This window comes from Salvelinus alpinus, chromosome 9, assembly GCF_045679555.1.
Source record: "Salvelinus alpinus chromosome 9, SLU_Salpinus.1, whole genome shotgun sequence".
NCBI lineage: Eukaryota > Metazoa > Chordata > Actinopteri > Salmoniformes > Salmonidae > Salvelinus > Salvelinus alpinus.
The window spans coordinates 58,853,992-58,866,690 of NC_092094.1; the positions used below are offsets into that span (position 1 = coordinate 58,853,992).

Sequence of the window (12,699 nt, forward strand, 5' to 3'; positions counted from 1 at the left end):
AAAGCCATGACATGGCATCTCCACCTGTGTTTGTGTGAGCAATGCTCATGTGTGACTTTCGTGTGTGACCGCTGTGTGTGTGTCTTAGCAATGTGCATGGTCTGTGTGCAGTTGGGGGCAGGGCGTCATGGCAACGCAGGCCTGGAAATGAGAGGCTAGTTGCCGTGGAAACCACATGCTGAGAGCTGATCTCCAGGATGAGTGAAGGAGCGAGAGAGAGAGAGAGAGACACAGACAGAGACAGCAAGATACAGTAGATACCACCCTGCATACCACTGCTGGCTTGCTTCTGAAGCTAAGCAGGGTTGGTCCTGGTCAGTCCCTGGATGGGAGACCAGGTGCTGCTGGAAGTGGTGTTGGAGGGCCAGTAGGAGGCACTCTTTCCTCTGGTCTAAACAAAGATCCCAATGCCCCAGGGCAGTGATTGGGGACACTGCTCTGTGTAGGGTGCCGTCTTTCGGATGGGACGTTAAACGGGTGTCCTGACTCTCTGAGGTCATTAAAGATCCCATGGCACTTATCGTAAGAGTAGGGGTGTTAACCCCGGTGTCCTGGCTAAATTCCCAATCTGGCCCTCAACCATCACGGTCACCTAATAATCCCCAGTTTACAATTGGCTCATTCATCCCCCTCCTCTCCCCTGTAACTATTCCCCAGGTCGTTGCTGCAAATGAGAACGTGTTCTCAGTCAACTTACCTGGTAAAATAACGGTAAAATAAAAAATAAAATAAAAAAATATATATATAAAAAAAATAAAAAAAAAAGATGGCATTAAGGATTTATATAGAATTTCAAAAGCATTCAACACATTCTTTGCCCTGAAACTCTTGTTAGAAGCTCTGTCCTCTTGTAGGTAGGTATTTTCTATGGCTTTGTATATATAACCAGAGTAGTCTTCACACATGGATGACTCCCTCATAACCAACAAAGCATTACATAGTAGTCCTGTAGGGGTGTGCTGAGTACTCGGACAAAACGAGTATTGTAACAGATATGGAGAATTTTCCGAATACGGTTATGACACGAGTATTTTTTGTAATTATCTGTAATCTGAAAAAAAGTGTCTTTCAGCTGCCAGCTCACATCTTTATTTCACTCAAACAGTATGAAGCGCTGTGTGTTCTAAACAACTATTGGCTAGTTCTTCTGTCTGTAAAGAAATGGGCGGGGTATCGCTTGAGCCTGCTGCAACGATTGGTTTAGAAGAAGCCGCTCTCCCTCTGCTCTCATAGACAGACACACGCACGCACTGTTCTACTCACAGTCAATCATCTCAGGCCCTTCTCCAAACATTGTGTTTGAATCAGAATCCGTAGCTAGTCAGTTGTTGTGAATCTAGTAAAATTCTGTTGACTTTGCTGAGACCATTTTGTTGTTTTTGTCTGTCTACTTGGTGTTGTTTAGTAGGCCTACTTTGTCTGTCTGTATAATTATTCCATTGCTGACGACGTCTGTCGTTATGTCATGATCCGAGCCCATGCTTGCTATTATTATTATTTCTTCTCACTCAGGAATGTTTACAAAGCGACAGGTCATTAGAAAATAAAATGACAAATGTAGATTTATTTTGATTGTACAAATGTTGTTGCGTAAGTGTCGGGAGAGAAACGTTTTGCTCCTCTCAAAAGTGAAACAATCTATGGGGCAATCAAATTAGCCTACTTTCATCGAAATCTGTGTCTGGAGGGAATGCAAGCAGTAGTAGCCAGCCATGCATTAGGCTGTTTTTTAGCCTATTTCGTTGTTAATCACGTAAATTGTAAAGTAAATTGTCCGTTTGCATCTGTCTGGGTCATTGACCTTTGAACAATGTGTGAAGGAAAATAATGATGCCCTCTGAGATGTACTCTGAGGGATAGCTTGAGGTATATAAAGCGCACTTTCAGGCTTTCTGATCAAGAGTAAATCAGATCACAATGGTGCTTTAAAGACATTTGGGAACTCAAAAAATATATATAGGTCAAATCACGACGTCAGTGATCTTCAGGTCAGAAAGTTGGAGCTCTAGAACGGTGGCTGAGTTTCCGTATTGGAATTCTGAGTTAGATGACCATTCAACTATTTTTCCCAGTCAAAGCTCGGTTTTTTCAGAGTTCACAGTTGTCTTGAACACACTGAAGGCGGAAGGCAGAGATTTCCGAGTTCCCAGATGTTTTGAACAAGGCATGAGTATCAAGTGTGATGAAACAAACTAATGTTTTAGTTAGTCTCCTCTGCTGCAGCTGTAGCTGTAGGCAGCCCACTCACCATAGTGTTTGGTGCCTAGCAACCAGAAAAAACAAACACGCAGTGCTCATGCCTCTGTCCCATGCACACAGACTTGAAGTTCACTAGCCTAGCTAATATCAACATGAATAATGATGAGTGAGAAAGTTACAGAAGAACACATATCATACCCCTAAAGCATGCAAACCTCTCACCATTACAATGACAGGTGAAGTTAGTATTTTTGGGGGGTATAATATTTGTGCATCTGCACTTTTTCTTGGAACTATAGGGGGTGCTGTTCCGCATTAGCATATTTGGGTCTCCAAATTAAACTGCCTCGTGCTAAATTCTTGATCGTACAATATGCATATTATTGTTATTATTGGATAGAAAACACTTTCTAGTTTCTATAGCCGTTGGAATTTTGTCTCTGAGTGGTACAGAACAATATCTACAGCACTTTTCATGACAGGGGTCAGATTTCAGAAATTTTTACCCCTGATCTGGAGTCTGTTTTTAAGGCGACAGTGAATGCTATGAAGAAACCGACACTGCCTACGTCTTCCTCTGGGTGTCTGTACGTCATCACGTTTTGAATGGAATCGATTGCACAATCACAGCCACTATAAAAGAACAAAATGTAGAGGTACCTCCCTTTCTCGTCGCGCGCCTGAAGCGTGAAGGACATCGGACTTGCCTCATTCCAAATCGTTGTTTAGCCAGCAATATTTCTCTGGTCATGTTTTTACTCGTTATAGTTGTTAAAAACATCATAATGTAGTTAATTTGAACCGTTTTATAGCAATTTATATCCGTTTAGTGCGATTCTGAGGAATTTCTTTGTTGTGCACTTTCTAGCTTTGGGAACGTTTCGGTGTCTCGGTCGTTGTTAGTGGACATTTCGAAGGACAGAGGACATCTATCGACCAAAAGAAGATTACAACATAGAAAGGATACATTGCCCAAGAATCTGATGGAAGAACAGCTCAAAGTAAGCAATATTTAATATGATAAATCGTTGTTCTGTCGAAATATTTTAAACGCATATTTCGCCATTTTGTTTGTTATCGCGTCACTTGGCGAACCCTGTATTGAAAAGTAAGGATAATTTAAAAAATGTAAGTCAGCGGTTGCATTAAGAACTAATTTGTCTTTCGATTCCTGTCAACCCTGTATTTTTTAGTCAAGTATATGATTAGCTTTCAATTAAACTAGATCACTCTGAAAGATGACGTCAGACATTTTGAGGCTTGATTTCCTAGTATTTTCATTGTGTAACCACGGTTTTGTATGGCTAAATATGCACATTTTCGAACAAACTGTATATGTATGTTGTAAAATGATGTTACAGGAGTGTCATCGGAAGAATTCTGAGAAGGTTAGTGAAAAAATTAATATATTTTGGCGGTGATTACGTTATAGCGCTCTTTGGCTGAAATCGATGCTCTGGTAACGTTTGCACATGTGGTATGCTAACTTATCGATTTATTGTGTTTTCGCTGAAAAACGCTTAGAAAATCTGAAATATGGTCTGAAATCACAAGAACTGTGTCTTTCCATTGCTATGCTTTGTCTATTTTTATGAAATGTTTTATGATGAGTAAATTGGTCATACACGTTGCTCTCTATAGTAATTCTAGTCGTCTTGTGATGGTCGGTGCAATTGTAAACTGTGATTTCTACCTGAAATATGCACTTTTTTCTAACAAAACCTATCCTATACCATAAATATGTTATCAGACTGTCATCTGAAGAGGTTTTTTCTTGGTTAGTGGCTATCAATATCTTAGTTTAGCCGAATTGGTGATAGCACCTGAAGTAGTAAGAAACTGATGGAGTTAGAAAAGTGGTGTATTTTGCTAACGTGTTTAGCTAATAGATTTACATATTTTGTCTTCCCTGTAAAACATTTTAAAAATCTGAAATGGTGGCTTTATTCACAAGATCTGTATCTTTCATCTGGTGTCTTGGACTTGTGATTTAATGATATTTAGATGCTACTATCTACTTGTGAAGCTATGCTAGCTATGCTAATCAGTGTGTGGGGGGGTGGGGGGTGATCCCGGACCCGGGGTAGAGGCTCGTTAGAGGTTAACCTCATAGTCATTTTATCATTTCAAATCCACAGTGCTGGAATACAGAGCCAAAGCAAACATCTTGTGAATGTCCAGATACTTTTGGAACTCACTGTAAATATCCACACTCGTTCACATTCGTTCAGCAGACAGAGTGGCAATTCAGGTCGGATTGTAGCATATTTTTAGCTCTTTACAAACCGGAGAACATGCAGAGTTGGTATTTGGTATTTTATTAGGTTCACCATTAGCTGTTGCAAAAGCATCAGCTACTCTTCCTGGGGTCCACACAAAACATGAAACATGACATAACACAGAACATTAATAGACAAGAACAGCTCAAGGACAGAACTACATATTTTTGTTTTTTAAAAGGCACACGTAGCCTACATATCAATACATATACACAGTTATGCACTGTACAAATAATGCTGCATCGAAAGGGAGAGCATTTGGAAGGGAAGAGTGTGTGTTGGTAGAAGATGGATAAATAGATGGATTAAGGTACGAAAACAATTGTTCATTATCATTCATTTACGCTACTGCTATTGCATAAAGTACATCTACTACTTGAAAATAAAGTTGACATGCAGAAAAACCTGGAGTTTTATTAGCAAAATACATTGATGTTTTTTTGCGGGGTAATGGGCTCCCAGAACAATTCTATGCGGGTTAGTTCGGGTTGTGGAAAAAAATCTGTCCTGATGTCGGGTGTCGGGTGTCGGGGGTCTTGGAATTGATATGGCCCGGAGCAGGGCAGGACTCTAACATAGAGCGCATCTGAAATGGCACCACATTCCCCCCAAAATTAACATAAGTAGTGCACTATACTGGTAACATGGTGACATTTCAGAGACAGCCTGTTCGATATCAAACAAAGAGAACTGTCAAGTAGTACATCAAGCTTTAACCAACTTAGAAACAACACTGAAAATACACCAAATATGGCCTGTATGTTGTCTTGGATCGGAGTCAATCAGCCAATAAGAGCCCACAGATGCTGGGTGCATCTCAATAGTCTCATCTCAAACATAGGTTAGGTACATTTCAATAATCTCACCTCAAGCACAGGTTGGGTGCATCTCAATAGTCTCACCACACCTCACCTCAAACACAGGTCAGGTGCATTTAGATTGTCTCACCGTACCTAACTTAATCTCAAACACAGGGCGGGTGTATCTCAATAGACACACCTTTTATTTATTTATTTGATTTCACCTTTATTTAATCACTTACCTTTGATGATCTTCGGATGTTTGCACTCACGAGACTCCCAGTTACACAATAAATGTTCCTTTTGTTCGATAAAGATTATTTTTATATACAAAAATCTCCATTTGGTTGGCGCGTTATGTTTAGTAATCCACAGGCTCGTGCAAGTCATGAAGGGCAGACGAAAATTCCAAATAGTATCCGTAAAGTTCGTAGAAACATGTCAACCGTTTTTTATAATCAATCCTCAGGTTGTTTTTAACATAAATAATCGATAATATTTCAACCGGACGGTAAACTATTCAATACTAGAGAGAAAGAAAATGTCGAGCTATCACTGTGGCGCACATGAACTAATGGAAGGACATCTGGCTATCCACTGACGCTATGTGAAAAATCTTGCTCATTTTTCAGAATAAAAGCTTGAAACTGTGTCTAAAGACTGTTCACACCCTGTAGAAGCCATTGGAAAAGGAATCTGGTGATATCCCTTTAAATGGAGGAAAGGCAAGCAATGGAACAGGGATTTTTTCAAAATAAGAGGCACTTCCTGGTTGGATTTCCTCAGGTTTTCGCCTGCAAAATCAGTTCTGTTATACTCACAGACAATATTTTTGACAGTTTTGGAAACTTTAGAGGGTTTTCTATCCTAATCTGTCAATTATATGCATATTCTAGCATCTGGGCCTGAGAAATAGGCCGTTTACTTTGGGAACGTTATTTTTCCAAACATAAAAAAATAGTGCCCCCTAGCTTCAAGAGGTTAACCTCTTGGCGCACAGATCCCTTTAGCGGGATCATTTTCGTCAACATCCACTGAATTGCAGAGCGCCAAATTCAAGAATAATTACCCCCAAAAATGTATTTCATGAAATCACAAGTGCAATATAGCAAAACATAGCTTAGCTTGTTGTTAATCCACCTGTCGTGTCAGATTTTGAAAATATGCTTTACAGCGAAAGCAATCCAAGCATTTGTGTGAGTTTATCGATCAGTAGACAAAACATTACGAACAGCTAGCAGCAAATTAGCTTGGTCACGAAAGTCAGAAAAGCAATAAAATTAACCAGGTAGGCTAGTTGAGAACAAGTTCTCATTTGCAACTGCGACCTGGCCAAGAAAGCATAGCAGTTCGAAAACATACAACAACACAGAGTTACACATGGAATATACAAAACATACAGTCAATAATACAGTAGAAAAAAAGAAAACAAAAAGTCTAAATACAGTGAGTGCAAATGAGGTAAGATAAGGGAGTTAAGGCAATAAATAGGCCATGGTGGCGAAGTAAATACAAAATAGCAATTAAACACTGGAATGGTAGATGTGCAGAAGATGAATGTGCAAGTAGAGATAATGGGGTGCAAAGGAGCAAGATAAATAAATAATACAGTATGGGGATGAGGCTGTTGGATGGGCTGTTTACAGATGGGCTATGTACAAGTGCAGTGATCTGTGAGCCGCTCTGACAGCTGGTGTTTAAAGCTAGTGAGGGAGATATGAGTCTCCAGCTTCAGTGATTTTTGCAGTTTGTTCCAGTCGTTGGCAGCAGAGAACTGGAAGGGAAGGCGGCCAAAGGAGGAATTGGCTTTGGGGGTGACCAGTGAGATATACCTGCTGGAGCCTGTGCTACGAGTGGGTGCTGCTATGGTGACCAGTGAGCTGAGATAACACGGGGCTTTACCTAGCAGAGACTTTTAGATGACCTGGAGCCAGTGCGTTTGGTGATGAGTATGAAGCGAGGGCCAGGCAACAAGAGTGTACAGGTCGCAGTGGTGGGTAGTATATGGGGCTTTGGTGACAAAACGGATGGCACTTTGATAGACTGCATCCAATATGCTGAGTAGAGTGTTGGAGGCTATTTTATAAATGACATTGCCTAAGTCGAGGATCAGTTTTACAGGGCATGGTCAGTTTTACAGGGCATGTTTGGCAGCATAAGTGAAGGTTGCTTTGTTGCGAAATAGGAAGCCGATTCTAGATTTCATTTTGGATTGGAGATGCTTAATGTGAGTCTGGAAGGAGAGTTTACAGTCTAACCAGACACCAAGGTATTTGTAGTTTCCACAGTCAGAGCCGTCCAGAGTAGTGATGCTGGACGTGCGGGCAGGTGCGGACAGTGATCGGTTGAAGAGCATGCATTTAGTTTTACTTGCATTTAAGAGCAGTTGGAGGCCACGGAAGGAGAGTTGTATGGCATTGAAGCTCGTCAGGAGGTTAGTTGACACAGTGTACAAAGAAGGGCCAGAAGTATACAGAATGGTGTCATCTGCGTAGAGGTGGATCAGAGAATCACCAGCAGCAAGAGCGACATCATTGATGAATACAGAGAAGAGAAACACCTCAACACAGGTCATTTGAAAGGGATATGTAGGATGCCTACAGGGATCTGGCCTCTACCTGTCGAGTTGTATAATTTCAAGGAGAGATTGAGGGAAAGCCCAAGGAGAGGAGGAATAATGAAATGCATTCCTAATGTTCTGCTATGGTCAGGGGTCAAGTGCAGAGGTAGGTCATAACAACCAAGCAACTTCTCTCTAAGGTGGGTTGAGGGGTGAGGGAGTGAATGACTGAGTGACTGTATGTGTGCATGCGTGCGTGTGTGTTGACTCACAGGGCACGGTGCGGAGGTAGAGGTTGTCTCTGATAATCTGCTGGTGGTCGTGGTCCACGGAGCCCTTGGAGAAATGCAGGTTGAGGTAGTGCCGAAGGTCCTTATCCACCACGCCTCCTACACACACAAACACCATAAACAAACAGACAAGGTTAAAATGCAGTCTAAAACACACACGTGGATGCAGGCCCTCAGGCAAGCAGACGCACACACACACACACAAACAGACACACAAAACATGTGTGGAAGACATACATACACATCACAGTAATTGTGTGAACTAGTACACTCTCAGAAAAAAATATTCCAAAGGGGTTATTTGGCTGTCCCCATAGGAGAACCCTTTTTGGTTCCAGGTAGAACCATTTATGGTTTAAGGTAGAACCCTTTTTGGTTCCAGGTTGAATCCTCTAAGGAAAGGATTCTTCATGGAACCCAAAGGGGTTCTACCTGGAACCAAAAGGGTTATACCTGGAACCAATTTTTATACCTGGAACCATTTTAGGTTCTAGATAGCATCTTTTTTTCTAATAGTGTAATCACCTTGGGCTCAACATGCTCAGCGGGCTGTGATGTGTACAAAGACAAAAGGGACAAGGACAGAGGCCTATTACACATCTCACTAATGATATAGAGCACAGAGTCCGACAGAGTGCATTGAGTCTCTTTATTTGCCAGTGTTTAGCTTAATCCCTACATCTCCACATGACAAACCCTAGTAAGACTTCATAGTGTACACCAGAGTTGCCATTCATGTCAAATTAAGACCTAGACAACCAGGGGAGGGGAGTTCATAACTAATCAATGACCTTAAGTGATCAATCAAGTACAATGGAGGAGCGAAAACACTTGTTATGTGGAGACATTTGTGTGAGAGGGGTGGTGTATGGTGTAAACCAGGGGTGTCAAACTCAATTTCTGGAGGGCCATGTGTCTGCGAGTTTTCACTCCTCCCTTCTAGAACAACGAACACTCATTGGCAAATAAGAACATGACCATTTCATAAATCCAACACACCAGAGCACATCTTTTGGCCTGAAATGTATAGCTACATCAGCTTTAACGATGGTTTGTTAAGCCTTCATTCACCATCTTCCACGTTCATGTCACCACAACCCCTCGCCTTTTGAGGCGCAGCGGTCTAAGGCACTGCATCTGTTCCGATAGCTGTACTTCTGTACCAATTATTATATTGTCCTATGTTGTCATCTAGTGGGGAAGTTGGGTACTGTAGCTTTTAATTCGTTAACATCTGTGCAGAGCTATTTCCTATCAGAACAATCCGAGCAACAACAACAGACAGACTTGTTATATGTTTCCATCTTGCTAGGCCTTGGTTAAAGATAAGTCTGTAAGTACTTTAAGTTATTAGGACATACTTTTGCTAATTCAAATTGCGTTTCTAGAATATTGATGTTTAAAAATAAATAAAAATAAGTTCCGATGATGCTAAGCTAATTGCGCTAACTATCTCCCATTCACTTAACAGTGTGTGTTAGCATGCTAGCTAACATTTCGTGACGGAATTTAGCTTCTTTGGGTTTTGGATGTATATAACTATTTTAAGTGTTCAGATACATCTTGTGACAGAGCTAAAGTATAGTTATTAAGCTATATGGACACTTAGATTGTGTGTATATGTTTAGTGGCACCTTTCCTGTGATGTAAATTGTCATCATTTCTGCACGGTCATGTTGGCAAGCTCAGGTTATTTTCTTGTTGCTAGCTTGTGATAAAAATGCTGTTCTTTATTTGTATCCATTTGCGTGAATGTATATAGTTAATTTTCTAATACATTTTCTCCTTTCTGTTACAGTTTTACAAACAAAATATCTTCTACTAAAGATTCTTAACGGCACCAGTGCCTCCCTGATTCTTTATTGGAAAGCCAAACTTTGAAACTGCCAAACTTTGTAGCTTACACATTGTGAGGGCAGAACAGCATCTCAGTCCTAGAGGCGTCACTACAGACTCTCTTGTTCGAATCCAGGCTGTATCACAACCGGCCGTGATTGGGAGTCCCATAGGGCGGTACACAATTGGCCCAGCTTTGGCCAGTGTAGGCCGTCATTGTAAATAATATTTTTTTCCGCTTCTACCCTCTATTCTATTGGCGAATGCACAGTCACTGGAGAACAATCTGGACGAGTGTCACGTTCCTGACCTGTTTTCTGTTAGTTTTGTATGTGTTAGTTGGTCAGGACGTGAGTTTGGGTGGGCAGTCTATGTTTTCTGTTTCTATGTTGGTGAATGGGTACCTAATATGGTTCTCAATTAGAGGCAGGTGGTTTTCATCTCCTCTGATTGAGAATCATATTAAGGTAGGTAGTTTCACAGTGTTTGTTTGTGGGTGGTTGTCTCCTGTGTCTGTGTCTATGTTTGCACCATACGGGACTGTTTCGTTCGTTCGTCGTTTTGTTTGTAGTAAGTACTTGTTCGTTCGTTCTTCGTGTTTCATGTAAGTTCGTGGTCCAAGTCTGTCTACATTCGGTTTGTTATTTTGTTTAGTTGTCAAGTATAGTTTGTTTTGTCTTGTTCAATAAATTCATTATGTCTTATTCCAACGCTGCATTTTGGTTCAATCCATGCTCCTCCTCTTCGGATGAAGAGGAGGAGGAACGCCGTTACAGAACCACCCACCAATCCAGAACCAAGCAGCGCAAGTTTGAGCAGCGGCCAAGAAATCAGGACTCATGGACTTGGGAGGAAGTATTGGAGGGAAAAGGACACTGGGCTCACATTGGGGAATATCGCCGCGCTCGTGAGGAGATGGAGGCAGCGAGAGCCCAAGAGCGGTGGTATGAGGAGGCAGCAAGGAGACGTGGCTGGAAGCCCGAGAAGAGACCCCAAAAATTTCTTGGGGGGGGGGCTAAGAGGTAATGGGCCAAGGGCAGGTAGGAGACCTGTGCCCACTTCCCAGGCTTACCGTGGAGAGCGGGAGTACGGGCAGACACCATGTTACGCAGTAGAGCGCACGGTGTCTCCTGTACGTGTGCATAGCCCGGTGCGGGTTATTCCACCTCCTCGCACTGGTAAGGCTAGATTGGGCATTGAGCCAGGTGTCATGAGGCCGGCTCAACGCGTCTGGTCTCCAGTGCGTCTCCTCGGGCCGGCTTACATGGCACCAGCCTTACGCATGGTGTCCCCGGTTCGCCTACATAGCCCGGTGCGGGTTATTCCACCTCCCCGCACTGGGCGGGCGACGGGGAGCATTCAACCAGGTAAGGTTGGGCAGGCTCAATGCTCAAGGGAGCCAGTACGCCTGCACGGTCCGGTATTTCCGGCGCTACCTCCCCGCCCCAGCCCAGTACCACCAGTGCCTACACCACGCACCAGGCTTCCAGTGCGTCTTCAGAGCCCTGTTCCTCCTCCACGCACTCTTCCTATGGTGCGTGTCTCCAGCCCAGTGCCTCCAGTTCCGGCACCACGCACTAAGCCACCTGTGCGTCTCCAGAGTCCTGTACACACTGTTCCTTCTCCCCGCACTCGCCCTGAGGTGCGTGCCCTTAGCCCGGTACCACCAGTGCCGGTACCACGCACCAGGCCTACAGTGCGCTTTGAGAGGTCAGTGTGCCCTGTCCCTGCTCCCCGCACTAGCCTGAAAGTGCGTGTCCTTAGCCCGGTGCCTCCAGTTCCGGCACCACGCACCAGGTCTACAGTGCGCCTTATCCGGCCAGAGCCATCCGTCTCCCCAGCGCCATCTGAGCCATCCGTCTCCATAGCGCCATCTGAGCCATCCGTCTCCATAGCGCCATCTGAGCCATCCGTCTCCATAGCGCCATCTGAGCCATCCGTCTCCCCAGCGCCATCTGAGCCATCCGTCTCCCCAGCGCCATCTGAGCCATCCGTCTGTCCCGAGCCATTAGAGCCGCCCGTCTGTCCCGAGCCGTCAGAGCCGTTCGTCAGTCAGGAGCCGCTAGAGCCGTTCGTCAGTCAGGATCTGCCAGAGCCGCCAAACAGACAGGATCTGCCAGAGCCGCCAACCAGACAGGATCTGCCAGAGCCGCCAACCAGACAGGATCTGCCAGAGCCGCCAACCAGACAGGATCTGCCAGAGCCGCCAACCAGACAGGATCTGCCAGAGCCGCCAGCCAGACAGGATCTGCCAGAGCCGCCAGTGAGCCATGAGCGTCCAGAGCCGTTAGCGAGCCATGAGCAGCCAGAGCCGTCAGCGAGCCATGAGCGTCCAGAGCCGTCAGCCTGCCATGAGCGTCCAGAGCCGTCAGCCTGCCATGAGCGTCCAGAGCCGTCAGCCTGCCATGAGCGTCCAGAGCCGTCAGCCTGCCATGAGCGTCCAGAGCCGTCAGCCTGCCATGAGCGTCCAGAGCCGTCAGCCTGCCATGAGCGTCCAGAGCCATCAGCCTGCCATGAGCGTCCAGAGCCGTCAGCCTGCCATGAGCGTCCAGAGCCGTCAGCCTGCCATGAGCGTCCAGAGCCGTCAACCTGCCATGAGCGTCCAGAGCCGTCATTCATCCAGAACTGCCTCTCAGTCCAGAGCTGTCTCTCTGTCCGGAGCTGCCCTTCAGTCCGGAGTTGCCCCTCTATCCTGAGCTACCTCTCTATCCTGAGCTACCTCTCTATCCTGAGCT

At 44.3% G+C, this 12,699-nt stretch overlaps 1 protein-coding gene across 1 annotated transcript in view; it reads right to left on the reverse strand.

Annotated features, from left to right (window-relative positions):
* LOC139530967 (membrane-associated guanylate kinase, WW and PDZ domain-containing protein 2-like) overlaps window positions 1-8,610 on the reverse strand; it is a 348,222-nt gene extending 339,612 nt beyond the window's left edge. The window contains exons 1-2 of the mRNA XM_071327763.1: window positions 8,601-8,610; window positions 8,111-8,227 (exon numbers count right to left, since the gene is read on the reverse strand). Of these exons, the coding sequence (XP_071183864.1) occupies window positions 8,111-8,227; window positions 8,601-8,610 (127 nt within the window). The remainder of the gene's footprint in view (window positions 1-8,110; window positions 8,228-8,600) is intronic.
* Window positions 8,611-12,699: the final 4,089 nt, after the last annotated feature.